The sequence below is a fragment of the Nomascus leucogenys genome, chromosome 7b (genome assembly GCF_006542625.1).
Source record: "Nomascus leucogenys isolate Asia chromosome 7b, Asia_NLE_v1, whole genome shotgun sequence".
In the NCBI taxonomy this organism is placed as follows: domain Eukaryota; kingdom Metazoa; phylum Chordata; class Mammalia; order Primates; family Hylobatidae; genus Nomascus; species Nomascus leucogenys.
In genome coordinates, this window is record NC_044387.1 from 96,212,103 (window position 1) to 96,233,206 (window position 21,104).

The 21,104-nt window shown below is 37.0% G+C and overlaps 1 protein-coding gene across 2 annotated transcripts in view; it reads right to left on the reverse strand.

Annotated features, from left to right (window-relative positions):
• Window positions 1-20,286, reverse strand: part of GPM6A (glycoprotein M6A) — a 370,645-nt gene extending 350,359 nt beyond the window's left edge. The window contains exon 1 of one of the 2 annotated variants that reach the window (XM_012508117.2): window positions 19,904-20,286. In XM_012508117.2, the coding sequence (XP_012363571.1) occupies window positions 19,904-19,907 (4 nt within the window). In that variant the 5' untranslated portion in view covers window positions 19,908-20,286. Of the gene's footprint in view, window positions 1-18,210; window positions 18,853-19,903 lie in introns of those variants that run through there. The other variant, XM_030816339.1, reaches the window with a different exon arrangement.
• Between the last annotated feature and the right edge of the window lie 818 nt (window positions 20,287-21,104).

Here is a 21,104-nt window from a genome sequence, read left to right on the forward strand (position 1 = left end):
TTTAGAGAGAATTGATAATTTAATATTGAGTCCTCCAATCAATTAATGTGGTATATCTTTCTATTTAGGTCTTTGTTTCTTTCATGGCTATTTTGTATTTTTCTGCATAAATGACATGTACATATTGTGTTTGGTTTATGCCTATTTTATATATTTTGGTGCTATTTGTAAATGGTTTTCATTTTTTGTGGGAGTCATAGAACATAATGCAATTTTATTTTGTCAAGTGTCTTTTATTGCAAGGTGCATCCCTGGTATCGAGTTAAATAATAAATCAATATAGCACAAGATGCCTCAAAGATGGGGAGGGGAGAATTTAAAGGACCAAAACAAGGGAGGAAAGCTATGAGGACAGATTATCTATAATCAGATTTTAAAGGACCTCCAACTTTTCATGTGGCTATGATTATTCCATAATGTATCAGACAGATACATAGAATGGAATGTGGCTTAACAAATATTTTAAACAATGCCTTTAATTTCATGGTGATAACACAGTTGCACTGTATTTCTCATGCTTCTTTGGAGCTCTTTATATACCATGCAGAGCTTCTGTTTTGAAGGTCCTGTCTCAATAGACAAAATTCCATCCCCCTCTGTGATTTTTAAAATGTCCTTTATCAGGTTAAGAAGTTTACTTCTATTCCTAGTTAAAGAAATTTATCATGAATGGATGCTAAACTTTGTCCAATGCTTTTTCTATGTCTATTGTGGTGATTATAAGGTTTTTCTTTTTTAATCTGTTCTTATGGTGAATTACACTAATTAAATTTCAAATGTTAAACCATTTGAAACCATTTCCTTGCTTTCTTAGAATAAAGCCCACTTGGCCTGTACATGTTGCATATTGGTTTCAATTTGCTTAAAATTTCCTTGAGGAAGTTAGCGTCTATGCTCCTGAGATATATTAGTCTACAGTGTTATTTTATTTTTGTCTGGTTTTGGCATCAGGGAATGCTGGCTTCATAAAATGGGTTGGGAGTGATTTTCGTTATTCTTTCTTTCTGGAAGGTTTTGTGATAGAACTGCCGCTATTATATTTTCCTTAAATGGTGGGTCAAATTCCCCCGGGAAGCATCTGGAGTTTTCTTTGTTGCAAGCTTTACAACTATTAACTCAGTTTATTTAATGCATATAGGAGGACTCCGGTTACCTATTGTGCTCTATCTCTCTCTCTCTCTCTCACACATACACACACACACACACTTGATTTTCTCTAGTTACCAGAGATCAGAGCATTTCTTGATATATTTATTGGACATCTATGATTACTTATTCCATGGAATTCTCTTGTTCTTTTATTTTTTATTTATTTATTTATTTATTTATTTATTTATTTATTTATTTATTTATTGAGATGGAGTCTTGCTCTGTCACCCAGGCTAGAGGGCAGTGGCGTGATCTCAGCTCACTGCAACCTCTGCCTCCTGGGTTCAAGAGATTCTTCTGCCTCAGCCTTCCGAGTAGCTGGGACTACAGGCGCATTCCACCACACCCGGCTGATTTTTTTGTATTTTTAGTAGAGACGAGGTTTCACCGTGTTAGCCAGGATGGTCTCGATCTCTGGACCTCGTGATCCACCCGCCTTGGCCTCCCAAAGTGCTAGGATTACAGGCATGAGCCACCACGCCTGGCCCTCTCCTGTTCTTTTATTTGCTCATTTTCTATTGTATCATTTGTCTTTTTTCTTAGTGATGTATAAGTTATTTATATATTCTTAACACTTAAAAAAATCCAACCTGTTTTTCAATATTTCACTGCTTCATAGAAGTGCTTTACATTTTGATACGGTAAAATTTGTCAGTATTTTTTATTACTACTTTTCCTCTATATTTTTAAAATCCTTCCCTGCCCTAGTGTAACAGATAGTTTCCTATATTTTTATTGTTTTTTACGATTAGATCTTTATTAGGTAACTCTTATCAGATGCATCTAGAATTTATTTTCATGTATAGGGTAAGATAGGGATATGTGTGAGGCAGTAAAATAATTTATTGATTGTCTACGTAAACCTGTTGTCCCATCACCATTTTTTGAGTAGTCCTACATTGATTAGTAATTCCTCCCCTATTATATATCAAGGACACAGAAAGCTGAACCTATTTTTGACCTATATTGGGTTATATTCATCTATGTATTTATTTAGTGCCAAACCACAGTTGTAATTACTGTAGTTTAAGAATAAGTCTAGATATTTAGAAGGCTTAATTCTCCCACCTTCTTTTTCCTTTTCAGAATTATGTCAATTTATAGAACATCTCTTTTCCTTACAGAATTTTAGAATCAGTTTGTAGATTTCCATGAAAACTTTTTTGAAAATGTTCTTGAAATTGCATCGGAAAATATATCGATATATCTATATATGTACACACACATATTTGAAAGAGATGTGATAATGAGATTGCATATCTGCTAACCAGATCTATCTTATCATGTGTTCACATTTGCTTTCTGCCATTAAAATCTCATATATTTTTGGTAAATTTACTTCTGGGATTATCATAAAACTTTTTGCTATTGCAAATTAGATTTTAATCACCCTTGTTTCGGTGTTGTTGAGATACTGAAATGCTCTTGATAATACATGTTGACCTATGCCAAGCATTCCTGCTGATCTCTTATTTATAACTCTTGTAGAATGTCTTTATTATATAGACAAGTGCATTGTCTTGATTAATGCCAAATTTGCCTCCGTCTTTCCAATCTTTCCACTTATATGTTTTCTTTTCTGATTGCCCTGATTAGGACAACAAAGTCAGTGCTGAATAGCAATGGCAAGAGTGAGTGTCCTTTTCCTGTACTTGACATTATTGGGAATGTTTCTAGTGTTTCACCATTAAATATAATGTTACTTACAGTTTTTGCAGGATGTCCCAGATCAGTTTATAACCATTCTATTCTATTCCTAATTTACTTATAATTTTTACCATAAGTTGATGTTAAATTTTTTTAAATATGTTTTCTTTTATTTATTTATAATTTATTTTTTTCTGAGATGTAGTCTCACTCTGTCACTAAGGCTGGAGTGCAGTGGCGCAATCACTGCTCACTGCAACATCTGCCTCCTGGCTTCATGTGATTCTCCTGCCTCAGCCTCCCAAGCAGCTGGGATTACAGGCATATGCCACCACACCCAGCTAATTTTTGTATTCTTAGTAGAGATAGGGTTTGACCATGTTGACCAGGCTGGTCTCAAACTCTTGACCTTGTGATCTGCCCACCCCAGCCTCCCTAACTGCTGGGATTACAGGCATGAGCCACTGCACTTGGCCTACATTTTATTAAATGTGTTTTCTATGTTTACTGAGATGATCATATGGTTTTTTTCCTTCAAACATTGAAAATGAAATTTCAGCTCTTTAACCATCCCTCCATTGCAATAAGTGTTATTTGGAAAGAATTATTTTTAGGACACTTTCAGGCCAGGTGCGATGCCTCATGCTTGTAATTCCAGCACTGTGGGAGGTCAAGATGAGAGAATTGCTTGAGGCCAAAAGTTTGAGGCCAGCCTGGACAACATAGTGAGACCCTATCACTACAAAAAAAATTTTTAAATAAGTTGGGTGCAGTGGCTGTGGATATAGTCCCAGCTACTGAGGAGGCTGAGATGGAAGGCTTGCTTGAGCCTAGAAGAGTCTGCATTCTGCCCACCAGGCTACAGTGAGCTAGTACTGTGCCACTGCCACTCCAGCCTGGGCAACAGAGTGAGACTCCATCTCTACAAAGAAGAAAAAGAGACTTTTAAATTTTTGTAGTACTTCACTGATGTATTTACCTCTATTCTTAAACAAAACCTTTCTTATATTTTCCTGTTGTTTATAATCTCCGATGTATCATATTTTTCATCTCCATTGCTGCTAGAATGATCATTTTAAGTGAACAATTTAAGCACCTTATTTCCCCAGCAAGTACCCAACAGTGCATCTACATGCTTACTGTGCAAAAGGCCAACCATCTAACATGTGATGCAAGAGCCCCACCCCCCAATTGAGCTCTTGTTGATCAGTGTACATCTCTCACATTTCTATACTCCAGTCAACTGAGCTGCTTACAATTCATTGAATACCTCATGCTTTTTTCACTTCAATATTTTATTCATACTACTCCTCTGGTTAGAAGGCCTTTTCCTTGATCCATAAGTCAGGCAAATCATTTCAAAGTTTTATGGATTAGTTCTAGCCTGTCTCTGAATCCTTTACTGACATTTTAAGAGGAATTTCAACTACTGCCTTCTGCCTATATACACCATATAAAGTCCCACCTCAACATCTGTTATGCCATATAATTCCTACTGTTTTATTATTATACCAGGTACCATATTTTATCTTTCTTTAGAAAGGTCTAGCACTAAGCATTCTGTCTAGCAAATAGCAAGTTTAAAAATTACTTGATGAATGAATTACAAAGATAGACTGAGCAAGCTCCGATTTTTAGGACCATCTCTAAGTGTCTTTTGACCAACACCTGGCTCTTAATTCTAGTTTCTTCCTAATAATATCCATAAAAGCTATACATGATCAGCTTATTCCTAAGAAAACACATGACTACAGTGTGTATTGGTTTAGAAAAATAACCTCTCATTTGATTGAAGTTTGTCTTAAATTACAAATCTAAAGTTCTCTTTATGATAGATTTAAAAAGAAATTAAGACTTAAAACTTAGTTAAGGCAAACTTACTTTTGTACCAAAGTGTGTTTGCATGTGTGTGTGTGTGTGTGTGTGTGTCTTTATATTAATTGAATACTTTCTCCTGATCACTTTGTTCAGTTATTTTACTTATTTTCCCTCATTTATTCATCTCAACAACTCCATGAGTATATATTATTTTTATTAGGCCTACAAATAACATAACTAAACTTAGGGATATTAGATCCTTTCTCCAATTTAGTGGATCTAGAAGTTGAGAACAGATTGTTCTAAATCAAAAATTGCCATGAAACTGTCATGAATTTGCCAAGGAAGGATGTTTTGTTTCAGGTTGCTTAGAAATTAATTAATTGAATGATATAAAATTTTATTTCAAATGATATATAAAGTAAAATAATATAACCTTTTTTCACCCATTAACCTGGCTGAAAAAGTCTAAACTTTATAATTCCATACCACCCAAAGAGGTTTTATGTAGACAGAAATTAGAATTATTTGTTAGTTGTGAAAAGAGAAAAAATCCATTTGTATTTATAAATTATATAGTAGTAGAATTCAATACAAAACAAGATTATCTTCCAAAATCTACCTTTATCTAGAAAAATACAATAACCTTAGCTATCTCCTCTCTAAACAATATTATTCACTACAAAATATCCTGAGTCATTGTTGAAAATGAACTTTCTGTAAATATTTGTTGCCAGTATAGCCCACTTCGATGCCCTTCTCTTTGTTATTGCTGGGCTATGTTTAGCTTAGCAACCTAAGCAATGGCACCCAACAGCTTGGCAATTAATCATTTTAAAATTAAAAGATTAAGTCCACTGAAAGCCTAATTATGAAAACTGGACAAAGAAAGAAAGGAGCGCAAATAATTTCAGCTTACTTGTTCAGAAATGAACATTAGACAAGAATGCTTAATCAACTCTATGAAATTGTTGTCCTATGAAAGAACATATTCATTTTCACTAAGAGATGAAACTTTTTGTAGTCATATATTCAAAGACTAAAGAACCTTATTTGAGATGCCCAAATGATAATAAGTAGGACTTGTTGCTATGACTTCAACAACCAGCATGCAGCTAATCAGCATCCATCGCAGTCACTGAAAAGGAACTGGCTATTTCAGTCCTTAGCTTTACTTCTAAAGATGCAGTGATCAAAACTGAAATTTGACCTAGAAGCTGTCATTGGTCTAAAGATGCATGACAAAAGATTTGGCAAGTGCTAATAAGAATAGGAAAACAACAACCAACAAAGCAGTCAGATTTCTCAAACTTTCAGGATGGTAAAGTGCAGCAAAACCAGCCAAAAGCCTAATAGGCAAAGATTATACCCAATGTAGCGTGAGGGGCAGCCTCATTACTCTGATTTGTTGTCAATGTTAAAAGAGTAGATGTTTTTTCATACTAAACAGCTAATAAATAAACAGTGAGCTACAGCCACTGGGACAGAAGAAGCAAGCCAGGGACAAAGAAAACAGAAGGAATCAACTTGAGCAGAGCAAACAGCTACTTGTACCCCAATTCTGTAGTCCTTGGAGGAATTGGAAGATCATATTAAAGGCATGCCTACCAGTAGAGCAATACTTCTTATACACATTTGCATCTAAAAATTCATCTGCACATAGCACCACATATCAATAAAAGAAGGCTTTACTGAAAAATGAAAAGACATAATTACAAATATCCTATTAGCTTTAAAAAATTACTATTCAGAATGCTTTGTTTTAATTATGCTGTATTTTATTTTAATTATGTTGTTTTGAATCAGTCCTTGATGTAGAAGATAAGAGAGAGAGAACTGAATGAGTCTTTCAACCCAAGGATAATAGCCTCTTTAAACATTCATCATTTGAGCTTTAAAAGCCAAGAAAAAGCAAGAAAGGGGAAAAATAGGGGGCAAAAGGGAAGACATGGAAGAGAGCCCCAGAATTATGGACACCTACAGACAATAATGTGAAATATGAGGTATTACGAGAAAGGGATCTTTCTTCTTTGCCCTTCATCTCAAGTCATACAAGTATTAAAGTATTAAAAATATGAAAATAAATTTTAATAATGCTAAATCATGTGATCTTTTTTTAAAAAAAGCTGTTGGTATCCTGCCATTACCAACACTTAACTGTACATTTTCTGATAGCTAAAGTTTCTAATTTTTAATTTTATAACTCAGTTTGATCATTGTAATTGTCCACTATGTTATAATCTAGAGTTAAATATGTTAAATTATTTCCTCTATAGTGAATCAGATCTCTTTAGGTCTTTGGGTCAAATTTTATAAATTTCTGATTATATCATGGCAATAAGTGGGAAATAGAATCTTAAAGGCTTGTCTGGAGGTTCTGTTTAGTTCAGGAGTGAAACCAACTGAATAATCATAAACGTTTCTGTCATCTGTAAGAGTCATCCTCTTGCACAGCTTCCAACGAAGGCCATGTGGGGTAGCAAGAAGTGATGTAACATCTATCTCTCCGGACAAGTAGATCAACAAAGCAATCCTGAATCACTGGGTTGACAGAAGTCATACCAGATCATCCTCCTACTTAATAACACGGGTTTTGATATACACAGTTATTTATAATTAATTGGAAGTTACCAGAATTGTGAATACTTTTCATTTGTTTGTGCTTGTTCTTGATGACTCCTTCCTCTCTTCAGAATACCAACTTCTCCTGGTTTGCATTCTAACAAATAAAAAGATGTTTTTCCTTCTTATTATCCCACATATTTTCTTCCTTTTTATTACATCTGTAACCAAATCTGCTTGGATCTCCATCACTCCCTGTAGGAAATGCTGCAGTTGCATGGTCATGTAGTAGGACGATTTTCATAATCCTTATATGAAGCCTTTCTCTGATCTATATGGCAATAACCCAGACTCATTTGGACAAAAGGCCTAGGGAGTCAAGAATATTTTCATAAGAATGGTTGGATCTCTGAACCACGTAGTCTAGGTTGAATAGAAAGAAAGTAATGATAAGTTGAAGTAGAGAGAAAGCAAATGGGACCAGTCTCTAAGGGCCCTGTGAGGACAATGAGAAGGTTTAGAGTTGGAGTAACAGGACCAGGGGACAGGAAGGATAAGATGCGGGGGCTAGCAGAACCCCTACATTGCTCACCACCAAGGCACTAGTATTCACATTGTTTCTACAATTTCTATTAGGGTGTGGCCCCATATCCCATTCCAGAGATCATGGGGCAGAAAAAAAATTCATTGTAAGAGATCTGGAGGGGAAGCCGACTCCGATGGGTCCCAGAGCATGCTTGTCCTCCTCCATAGCTTTCCTCATGCTCTTCTTGGGCTATTCCCACACCGTGACCACCCCTACTTCCTGACAAAGTCACAAACCATCCAGCTGCTCGTCAAGATACTCATTCAGAAAGGTTCTCTTGATGACTGTAGGCTCCACTGATGTTCTCCATTCCTGACCAGTGGTTTTAACAATGATTATATTTAATCTAGATCTCTGTATCTTACAGATTTTTAAATAGTTTCCTGTGTGCAACTTTTTATATCTCCAGTGAAAGCATAAGTCCTTTAGAATCAGAAATTATACTTACCCTGCATCATTCATTGTGTCATTATGTGCAGAGCAAGGGTGGGCATGGGATAGACCCTTCAGTAGACCCTTAAGAAATACTTGTTCAATCGAGTCAACACTAAAATAAATTTAAAAGCCTGCTATTGGGGGTGCAGTAGTTTTTTTTTTTTTTAACCAGGGAATTGTTGGTGGTCCTACAAACAAAAATTCTGCCACAACAATGATCTTAAGATGATATAATGAGATATGGGAATTATCATTGGAATTTTTAAATATTTGACCTTTCTTGAGTTGAGTATCCCTTTACCTGTCAGCTGATTTAAACCAGGATGTATTTATCATACAATGTAAGGGGATTTCTCTTAAGGTAACTGCTGTGAAATGAATGAAATTGTTTAATAACACTAATTTTTGTAGGTATCTCTATGCCTTTTTTACCTAAGGAACCAACTACTTACAAATTGTATACTTGTATTAATAGTTACTCTGCCTTTTTTCTCTTTAGAGGAATTTGCTTTCTTATACACAATTAACAAATAAAATTTCATTCTTCTTTTTAAATCTTTCTTTCTTTATCTTTTTTTTTTTTTTTTTGACATAATTCACTCTTGTAGCCCAGGCTGGAGTGCAGTAGCATGATCTCACTGCAATTTCTGCCTCCTGGGTTCAAGCGATTCTCCTGCCTCAGCCTCCCAAGTAGCTGGGATTACAGGTGCCTGCCACCACTCCCAGCTAATTTTTTTTTTTTTTGTATAGTTAGTAGAGACGGAGTTTCACCATGTTGGCCAGGCTGGTCTCGAACTCCTGACCTCAAGTGATCCACCCGCCTCGGCCTCCCCAAGTGCTTGGATTACAGGCATAGCCACTGCACCTGGCCTAAATCTTTCTTTAGAAGGGAAAAAATATGTAAAACAGTGACAAAATGTATAACCTTGTCAAACATATCTCATATCTCAAGTACATCCCTATGAATACTTATCCTTTTATACTATTTAGTAAGAAAACTGAAAAAAAGAGTGCAGAAAATTCCCTGAGTATCCAGTGTTGAAGTTCACTATTTGCACTTCAAATCTAGATGGAAATAGATAGCTGACTTATGTTAATAAACACTATCTACTAAATATAATGTGTCTTCAAAATATTTTTGAAAGCACAATTCTATTTCAGCACTTTTCTTTTATATATTTATGTATTTTTCTTAATAAAAGAGCAAACAAAAAAATACTATACCCAGGAGGAATAAGCCAGCACTGAGTTATATTTTATGATCTGTTCTATGCCCTGATATTTCTTTAAAAAAAAAAACACAATATATTTGTGTCAGACACACAGACTAGGATTTAACCATGGTGGTCATTTTTACCTGGAGATAACATTGCCAATGGAACAAACATCATTACTAGAACTTGTAAAATGATTCCTTTTAAAGGAATAATTTCTAGGACTTGTAAAATGATTCCATTGTAACACCCACACAAAACACTATCTTGCACTCACATATATAAAAATGAAACAAATCAATCAAAATGAAAAACACAAGATCCCCTACACACACACACACACACACACACATGCACACACACACACAGAGAGAGAGAGAGAGAGATGTAAGTAGCAATCTAAAAGTTTAGAGTTGTTAATATAAAACATATAAACTTACACGTTAAAATGTATCAACTAGTTCCCTCACTAATTAATAATATATTAATAATATATAATGAGTTACAAGTAAGTAATGTGCATGTAGCCTAAGGAAGTCTCAGATAATTCCTAGTAATATTGTATATTTGGTACTTGTTTTGTTTCCATTTTTTTCTTATCCTCACTTAATAAAGGGAAAAAATATCTAAAGACATGAAGAAAGAAAAATACCCAAATCTGGTTGAAGCCTTAGGTGTCTTCTCTGTCAGAAAGTCAGGGTTGAAAACACAGAAGAATTACTAACAAGGAAAGATCTGTCAGCTTTGAAAAATGCTGCTATGAGAGCATCATCTTCATAATTTGGTGAGAATGTGGGGCTCAATATAATTGACTGATTGACTAGTTTATAGGCATCTAGAGCTGAGTGAAATCTTACAGGACCAAGGTAGCACAGATCAATAATAGCTGAGTTTTGGGGATAAGAACAATTATCTCCTGACTCCTAGTATAGTGATTATTTAACCACAATATGCTCCATCTCTGTTGATTCATTTCACAGTTTGAATATAGGTCATGTATGTATCTATATATTCCTAAATACATCAAGGTATAAATAGTCTCTATAAATAAAATAAAGAAAAATGAACACAATACAGTTTTCAGAACAGATGCATAACACCAACTTTACAAGACATACTGTATTATATCACAATTTAAAACAGTCCAGAAGCATATCATCATTTAAAAAACTCAAATGCCATCAAACATTCTTAGACTGTTTAACTTTTAGTTATATTTAAATAATAAATGTATATCATTAGATCATTTTGTAGTAACTTGCTGACGGATTCTGCTATTCCACAGCATTTTCAGTCTCTGCCTTTCTCTTAGATCATTCCCCTTCCAAAATCATGAAACAATTCTTTCCTACCCAACGAAAATCTTTGCTTGACCTTGGACCCATCGAAATTTCCTCCCACACTTCCTTCTTTCCTGTTTCCCTCCCCTCTTTCCCTCCCCCTTTCTTCCTTACTTTTCTTTCTTTTTCTAGTCCTCATAATCTGGTCTATGAGAGCAGACTTGTATCTTCACTCCTTTATTAAAAATACTTTGATTTCAATATCTGATATAAATGAAAAAACCCTTAAAACAAAATATATTGTATTCCTTTCTGTTCCTTCTGTTGCACTGAATACTGTAGGTCACTCATTTCTTAAAACTCTTTTTTTTCTTTGATTCTTCTGAATGTGCACTAACTCTGTCTCATCTACTTTTCAGCTGAAAAGTCCTTCTTGCCTTAATGTTCTAGATCCTTCTTGCCTTAGTGTGTCTCTCACAAGGGCCTTTGGTCTAATGTTGACTCCCTCCCACAACTGTTTTCTATGCCCTGTTCTGAACAGATACACTCATTCCACAGTTTTGCCTTCTTTCCTGTCTCCTGCAATGACCAATATTAAATACATTATACTTTTTAAATTTTGTATTTTTATATCTTTGTGAGTTAGCAAAGTTGGCAGTCATAGGCAAATACCTTGATGATAAGAGTATTTGTTGGTTTCTTTGTCGATTATCTAAATGTTGTTGCCTTCAAAGTCTGGACATGACCCCAAATAATGAAGGAAACAATACACATTCACAAATAACTATAATGCAAGGAGGAAACAGCTGACATAGCAGACACAGAGAGACAGAAAAGAAAGGTAGACTTTCATCAGATGCAGTGTTTACTGAATTCCAGGCATTTGTGCAACATACTTGTAGCTTGACCACATTTTCCTAGCAATGTGTACAAATGTAATAATATATGAAATATTTATTATATTCACATTCCTTTTCCAATATCCCTTCATTTTCTACAAACATCTTTCCAAGATAGATATTAGAGAGAAAGGAGAGTTTTGAACCTATTGAGGCTGAAGGACTAAAGGGACAGCTAGGTGAAGACAGCTGACAGGCATAGATATGCAGATTTGAGAGAGATGTAAATATAAATGACATTGAAGCTATGAGGCAGAAGGTTATTAGTCACTTTCAGGGGAGGGGTTTCAGTGAACTCTGGAGAACATCACCCAATAAGGTTGATGAGTGACTGATAAAAGAGAAGAGACAGCAACTATAGAAACTTAGTAAGTTTAGTAGTGAAATGAAACAGAAATGTAATAGTAATTCCAAGAGGTAGCTCTTGGTAATATTAGGACCAGGATCAGAAAATAAACATAATGCAGGCATGCCTTAGAGGTATTTGGGGTTGCGTTCTAAGCAACTGCAATAAAGCCAACATCACAATAAAGCAAGTCACATGCATTTTTTGATTTCCCAGTGCATATAAAAGTTATGTATACACTATGCTAAATTCTATAAAGTGTGCAATAGCATTGTGTCTAAAAAAAATCCCAATGTATATACCTTAATTTTAAAATATTTTATTGCTAAAAAAAAATGCCTACAATCATCTGAGCCTTCAGCAAGTCATAATCTTTTTGCTGGTGGAACACCTTTCCCCCCTGTTAGTGGCTGCTGACTGATCAGGGTGGTGGTTGCTGAAGGTGGTTGGGCAATTTCTTACAATAAGATAATGAATTGCATTTGTCTTATTTTAAAGCAATGTAATTGCTGCATCAATTGACTCTTCCTTTCATGAAAGATTTCTCTGTAGCATGTGATGCTGTTGGTTAGCATTTTACTCACAGTAGAACTTTCAAAATTGGAGTAAATCCTACCGCTGCTTTATCAACTAAGTTTATGTAATACTCTAAAACCTTTGTTGTCATTTCAACAATATCACTGCATCTTTACCAGAAGTAAATTCCATTTTAACGAACTACTTTCATTATTCATCTATAGAAAGCAACTTCTCATCCATTCAATTTTCATCATGACATTGCAGCAATTCAGTCACATCTTCAGGCTCCATTTCTAATTCTAGTTATCTTGCTATTTCTACCGAATCTGCAGTTACTTCCTCCACTGAAGGCTTAAGCCCCTCAAGGTTATCCATGAAGACTGGAATCAATCTATTCCAAACTCCTATTAATACTGATATTTGATCTCCTCCTATGAATCGTGAATGTTCTTAATGGCATCTAGAGTGGTGAATTCTTTCCAGAAGGTTTTCAATTGACTTTGCCCAGATCATTAGAGGAATCACTATGTATGGCAGCTATTGCCTTGTGAAAATATAGTTCTTAAATAATAAGACTTGGAAGTGGAAATTGTTCCTTGATCCTTTCAATTTGTAAAAAAAAAAAAAAAAAAAAAAAAAAAAAAAAAAAAAGCCACAGTATCTACGAAGCACAATAAAGTGAAGTGCAATAAGACAGGGTATGCCTGTATATTAGCAATACAAATGAAGGAATAACAGCTGTAATGAGTGGCTAAGTCAGCTTGAAAGAAAGGCATTCTGGAATCAGTTTTTCTCGTTACGTGCCCCAGACTTCCTGCCTCATCATCAGTGGGATTACATGTTAAAATTGCAGGTCCAGCTCTCAAGCCCAAGCCTTCTGAAACTGAGTCTTGGGAGTTGGGACCCAGGAATCAGTATTTAATATATGCTTTAAGGTATTGTAGCTAGACAATCAAATCAGAGGTTCTACAATGAGAAAGTTTATACAACTAGCAAGAGATATTTATTTTGTTATTACTGTATATTATTTAAGCATACCTTATATATCTTAAATAGTGAATATCTTAAACTGAAAAAGAATTTGTTTTATCATACTACTTTCTAGAATTAACACATTATTCTGGTTATGTCGTTCATACAGGTCAAGGTTTCATTTCTCATTGCGATGTGGTTTTGTTTGCTTGCTATAGCATGGATAGTGAGCATCGAGTATACAGCTTTGCAATATTTACCCTCATCTCCTCACTTCTTGTCAAACAGTTGAAAATAGAATGACCTCAACTTAAATAAGCTGAAACACAATAATGAGCTAATATTTTTTAAGGCTTCTAAATTTCTAGGTTGAAACTAACTCTGTCCTGGAGTTTAAACCCATCTCATTCACCCTAATTTTTCTTTGTTTTTCAAATGTCTGGGAGAAAGGCCTCGATTTTTTGTAATTACAGAGACAGCTCTAACTTTGCCAGATGAAATTATTAATAATAAAAGGAGATTTACATGAAGAGTTTTGTTAAGTGGAACCTTAGTTAAATACATCTCTTCAAAGAAAAGTATGGTGAAGCCTCTAGTGACACTATACCAATTCAAATTTTGTACTTTGTAAAGCTAACACATTCTTGAAAAATAAAGCAAGCTCCTAAACAGTTCACTACAAAGCATCTAGTTGATTGTGACAAGAGGATATTGAGCAAAGGATTTATGCTAATTGACCTACATTCCAATTTATGACCAACTCCATTCTAAATAAAATGAACAGTACTTTACAATAGCCTTAGAAACTTCAGATTCAAGGGAATATAAGAAAGATTAGCTGATTTTATTTGAAACTATTTTGAGTAGAGCTTATCCCAGTATTCTACCAACACATTTCCACCCAGGCATGAATTTCCACACTCAAAAGTTTTGCTGTGAAATTTTAGTGTGACTATTTAGATTTCTTCATGTTTCTAATTAAAAATTTAGTCTTTAATCATATGTTTTTCTCAGGACTTGTGCTGAGTTTTCATTTGTAAACCCAATGTGAAGCACACTTAACAAGACAGCTCTTTGAGGAATTAGATCAATTAGTCGGCTACCCTCAATTTCTCCTTTCCTCGTATGAGCAGGCTGCTCCTCACATCAAGGAAAAGCGATGTCCTGGGATTTCTGATGCTAGATCATAAGAATCTTTGCAGCTTCTGCTTGGGTTTTTTGGAACATTCATTCTTGGGATGCTGCCTCTTGAAACCTAGCCATCATTTTGTGGAAAACCCAAGCCATTTCAGGACAGCCCAAGATAAACTCGTAGTCAACAGCTGGCATCAACTGTCAGCTATATATGTGAGCTCTCTTGGATGACCAGTCCAATCCTGTCTTCAGATGGCTGAATCCCCTGCTGTCATCAGGCTTCCAAGGCAGGAAACTTCAAATGAGGATTGCTCAGCAGACAGTCAGCCCTCAGAACCGTGAATGAAAATAATAAATTGTTGTTTTAATCTACTAGTTTGGGAGATCATTTTATGCAGCAATAAATGCTTAGAACATGAGTTTTATCTTCTTCCACTGAGGTTGGGACTCTTATCAGATTTTGTGATTTTCTAAGGAAAATAACACACTAGAAGCCAAATGATCAAAAGTATTATCCAGTACTCTAGCATCATAAAAGTGTTCTTGATTTGCTTAATGGAAATAGCTTAATCTTATCTTCTTTACACGGTTTTTTTCCTCTAATGGTTACTGGATCAAGAGCTGAGCTACATAAATTTATAGAACCTTGCCCAATCTTCTCATTAAACAAATGAGGAAACAGGAACCCAGAGACTTATAGGACCCATTCAAAGACATAAGGGATTATCACCTGCTTCTCCTATTTCAAACCTTGGCTCTTGTACCTTGTTCGTAACTGTCTCAAGGGTGTCACAGTTTTCCAGAAAAAAAAAAGTTATGAACTCAAGACAATACTGTGCGTCATTATTCTTTGTCTAAATTTGCAAACAATTTTACAGATACTTAACCAACTCCATTGTTACTCAAATTGAGTAAGAGCAAAATATTTCCATTGGATATTTTTCTCGTCAAAATGTGTATACTCTTTAATGCGGAATGTTTAAGTTGTCACATTTCACTCTTCTTATGTTGGGGCATTTAGTACCTATCATGTAGTTGGCGTCCTTCAATCAAACAGGATTTATCCTTTCGCTCCCTGTCCCTCAACCGGTACTCCTTATACTCACACTTTCAAATACATAATTCAGTTCATGGGTTTTCCTCTCACTAAAGGTTGGTAACCCTTTCATCTTTGTTTTCCTTTTTGTTCGTGTGTTCTGATTAAATTCTCATTATGTGTTCCTAACATACTAAATATTTGTGTTTAGATGTCTTGCTATTACCTTTTTTTTTCTTTTTGTTTGAGGCTGAGTCTCTCTCTATTGCCCAGGCTGGAGTGTAGTGGCACGATCTCAGCTCACTGCAACCTCTGTCTCATGGGTTCATGCGATTCTCGTGCTTCAGCTTCCCAAGTAGCTGGGATTGCAGGCGTATGCCACCACACCCAACTAACGTTTGTAATTTTAGTAGAGACAGTCTCACTATGTTGCTCAGGTTGGTCTCAAACACCTAGCTTCAACTGATCCACTCAGCTCGTCCTGCATCCCAAAATGCTGAGATTACAGGGGTGAGCCACTGCACCCGACCTTGCTATCACTTCTTAATAACATTTCAAATATGAAATTAATTTCTTGTCCAAAACATGCAGAAAGTAAACCATTTGGTTTATCCTTTAAATATTCTATCAAGGAACCCACTACTTCCCCAGTCTTCAAGATTTCAAATTTCTAGACAAAATCTTCTATTCATTCTCTTATTGCTCCATTTCCTAATTTTATAGATTTTTCACTTGACCTGTCTCTCATCCATCTTTTGCTCTCTGGTTCTACTGGCTTAGACATATATCATATTCTATTATTATCATATCATATACATCATATAATATTATTCCCAAACTGGTTTAGACATATGTCATATTACCCCAGGATTACTGTGACAACTGGATCTGTCTTCTCCAACTAATTCTGTTTTAAACAACATTTTCACTAATCTCATTATGTCTTCCCTGCTAAAAAACCTTCCATGACACCCTACTTCCTATCATGTAAATTCTAAATTCCTCTCATTGCTTTTGAAGGGTCTCCAAAATTAAATCCCATCCTTTCAATCCAGCTCCATGTCTTACTGTTCCCCAAACACAACTCCATACTGCCATGAGAAGGAGCTCCTTATTCTACCTAGAACCACTTCCCCTCCAAATGTTTCACATTCCTCCAAGACAGGTTCAGTACAACTCCCATTAAACTTTTCATAATATCTGTCAGACTAAATCATATTCAGCATCATTTTTTAAACAAAACAGTAATCAATGGTCTCATAGTGATATACATGTGGTCAAGTAGAACAGTAAGTGTTGTGTCCAGGAGAAAATTTTAAAAATATTCCTGACCTATCCTTCCAATGGGGCCTGAAATTCCACAATTAGAGATTTGCAGGTTAAAGTTCAACTTGAAGTTAAAATGTAAATACTCTTAGCAATGTGTTAGCTCTGCAGTTTTTTTAGTATCAACTATTTTGTTGCATCCTTTCTGCAGAGTAAAATTTTGGAGCAGAGAGAAAACCATGCTGCATACCTAGAGAAGCCGAGGGCATCAATGAGGAAATCAAACAATAAAAGGAAGAGATGCCAAAATTGCAATTTGCCTACTTTGCAAATAACTTTTTTTTTTTTTTTTTTACAATCAGCCTTGTGCATTATGGATATGAAGGACTATAAATTATTCAGAATATTTGATTAACCAATTATTCTCATTCTTCCACAGTGCTAGAGTTCAGATTTCTTCTTCTAAGACAAATGAGAATTGATTGCTACATTCATCCCCATAACACTATCTTCCTTTCTTTAAGTGATACATTTTGGTTTTCATGATACCAGGAAAAAAACAAAAACAAAACAAAACCAAAAAACTGTATTCCATTTGTTGGCACAATCCAGTATTCTCCTACGCTGTTTTTCCCTCTTATCCTAGCCATTTGGACTCTAATGCTAAACTCCCTACCATCCTTACTACCACTAAATAGAAGAGGCTCTAAGTAGTGAAGTTTTATTTTTCATAAGTAAATTAAAAGAAAGAAGAGAGATATGGCCTTAAGTGGCCAAATGTTTTCTATTTCCCCTATGCACTTCCTCCCTGCTTTCCCCCCTTTGCCTCTCGCTGCTTATTGGCTCTTTCTACTCTCTGGACTGCATACTTGAATCTCTGTCCTGAGTTCTGGCTTCATGCTGTCACTCTCCCTTGCTACAGGCCTGCTCTTTTCTCTATTTCCCTCACCTCTGGCTTCCTCACTTGCTTCTTCTACTTCCACCTAAAGAGAGTTCAGGAATATTTTTAATCTCTCCTACTAGGCCTTTGACTACGTAAGTTTTTGGTGACCTCAGTTACAATAGGAAAAATGTAAGCCACTTCTGGCAGTAGAAGGAACAAACAAAGTTTAGGTATCTGTCAGATTACAGGCAGGAAAGAGAACTTCTAAGAGTTAGAGACCAAGCTTTGGATCCTGACAACTCAGTTGTTAACTCCACACCATTCCCCACAGCAAAACCTTCCTATAATTAGGGATGATTGATAATTATCCATGGGCACTGAAGCAAAATCCAGGACAAATTGTTTGCACCATAGTATGGAAATGGAAATTAAAAAAATTAGCTTTGAGATTATGAATACCTTACCTTTAACAGCCAGTCCTCTCGAGCTTGAGGTTGCAAGGGTAAATTATGTAATTCTTTCTAGACATTTTATTATGTTGGATCCAAATGGCATCTTAATGCTTTTAATAGAGCTAATGAATAGATTACATCAAGTCAATTATTTTGACTTTCCATTTATGACAGCTTTTCTCCTGTGTGAGCATATAAACAAGAGTTTATAGGCTCAAGTGGTCAAGTAGAACAGTAAGTGTTGTGTTTAGGAGAAAAATTAAAAATATTCCGGACCTGTCTTTCCAATGGAACACAACACTTAACAACCAAATAAAAAAAGAGACCGAAATACTCTCTACCACACTTGGGAAATGTTTTATCTTTCTTTTTTAACCTGAAAATACTCCTTCCTTTTCAGAAAACATTTAAAGACAGTCCTTCTTAAGACCATTTCCAGCACTGTTTATACAAAGGCCCTAAAAATGGGTCCTTCTAAGACACTTCCAGGGGTCAAGCAAGAAGAGACTATGAATGTCTTGATCACAGCTAACATTCATAGGCAAAAATGTCCTCAGCTTTCTCTTTTTTCCTTTCTTCCAAGTTGGCTACTGTCTATAAACTCCAGTCATTAGTAGTCAAAGCATCCCCAACCCTTGAGCCTGTGGGAATACAGGAATTTCAACCCGAGCACGTCAGTCCCCAAGGCCTCCTTTACTCTTGAAGAAATCCCTCACAACAAAGGACAAGGGAGAAGCAAGGGGGAGGGGCGCCCAGTGGACTTGGGCTGGAAGAAGTGAGCGGGCTGAGGTTGGAAGAGTAACTCGGGCTGCGGGCTGAACGCAGTCGGCAACCGCGGAACGAGGTGACTCGCGGGACCCTGCGTCCTAGTGCTGGGTTTGAATCGGCTATTTCACACCCAGTTCTTCCTCCCCTCCGCCACACACAGTCACATTCCTGGAGCTATTCCAAGCTGCCTCCGCTAAGCACCAAATAAGCAGACCCTGCCTGGAAACTTGAGCGAAGCTGAACTGCGCCGAACTCCACCATCCAGTGACCCGAGCCAGTGTGTGGACGCCCTTTTAACCGCGCTGTTTACCCAGGTCGAATTTAGGAAGAATCAGCTTTCAGCCTCAACCTCAAACCTTTTGTGCAAATGGGCACTTCGTTTGGAAAGGGACTAGAAATTGTCCCCAGTCTGGCCCTGCCCCAGCACCTTCCTCTGCTCAAACCTGTACAAAGTGGAAGTTTTAGGAAGTTTCCATTTCTCGTGCCCCGTTTCAACTTGCTCCCCAAAGAGAACATGAAAACGTGGGAACTCGGGAGGACAGAGATCTCCCTGTAATCAGCTCGCTGTTCGGATCCTGGGTCTCTTAGTCTTTATTTCCCAAATACCGCACCAAGCACGGTAGACCGGACCCCCAGGCTTGGGTCCTGGGGCCGGCGCAGAGGATCAGCGCCCAGGCGCAGCCCCCCACCCTCCCGACCCAGTATAAACAGTAGGGCACCCTCCCTCGCCGCCAGGTGCCACCCCATTTCCATCGCCTCGCTCCTAGAAAAAAAGTCCAGAGACAAGAGGGCGGGGGGCGGGGGACGCCGGGCGCGGGGGAAAACAGAGCTGGGAAGGACGCAGTCTGAGGCCGAGGAACATTCATTTCCTTTCTATAATGCCCATTCCCGAGGCCGAGCCTTTCGGCGAGGTGTCCGCGCCCGCCCGCGCACTCACCCATGGCCTGAGGTCCTGCTTCTCTGCAGTCTCCAGAGGAGAGCGAGTGACCAGGCGCTGCGCAGGGCCAAGTTCTCCAAACCGCGCTGGGGCTCCTGGCGCCCTGGCAAGTGACAGCCTCGCCCCTCCCCGCGAAGACAACTCGCAGGGCGCCTGGCGACTCTGCGGACTCACAGACCCCTCCCTCTTTCCACCTGCCTCCTCTGCTAGAAGCCAATTTTCCTCCCCTTCACTGTAGATCTCCTCCACAGAGGCCCCCACCCCGCCCCCTTTCACTTTCATTGGAGACACGTGCAAAGTCTCTCTCCTAAATACATTGAATGCACCTTGCAGACACACACGTTGTCTCAGCAGCCCACAACCAACTCGGTAGCCAAGATAATGATCTCTAAGTGGAGTCTGGAAATAGATTATTCCAAAAGACAGGTTTCATATGATAATTTTATGTTCCCTTGTCTTCTGTGTACCACTTTGTTTCTTAATGATAACAACATTAATAAAGACAAGAGGAAGAGAAAATTCTTCCTTTAATTTATCCTTTGTCATCTCCTCTTTCTTCTACATAAAATATGTTTCTTTAATTGGACAAGGTGATAAAGTCCTAAAAACCATACACATAAACACACACACACGCCCCCTGACACACACACACACATCATAATATGCAGAAATCACCTGGAAAATAAACAACTCAATCCAAGAGGCAGTTGATGAGGCTGAAAGAGCACAGGGCTTGACAGTTGAGAGGATGAGTTGCAATCCTGGCTCATTTCCTAATTTGTAAAATGAAGGATCTGGAAAAAGTGATCTCTAAGGTCTCCTCAAGCTAAAAAAAAAAAAAAATTATGTAATTCTATGGGTTATTGACCTAGTTCTTTCAAGAGTCATACTGGAGAAGTTATTTCAGTAAGTCAGTCCCCAAGGTGTCGTACACGGCTTTTTCATGCAAAGCACACCCAAAAGTATACATATCTATGCTGTGAGCAAGTGGAAGAATAAGATAAAATGGACATGACTACTTACCTTGAGGAACATTGCTATCTAATGGGGAAAAGGTGATTTGAAAAATAAATAACAATATTTTTAGCAGAATGCATGGATAAATGCAGAGCATATCATTAAAATGCCACAGAAACATCTGCACAGCTCTTTCTCACGTAATGGAAGAGGTATACTCCTGGCAGTGGTGTTATAAATGCAC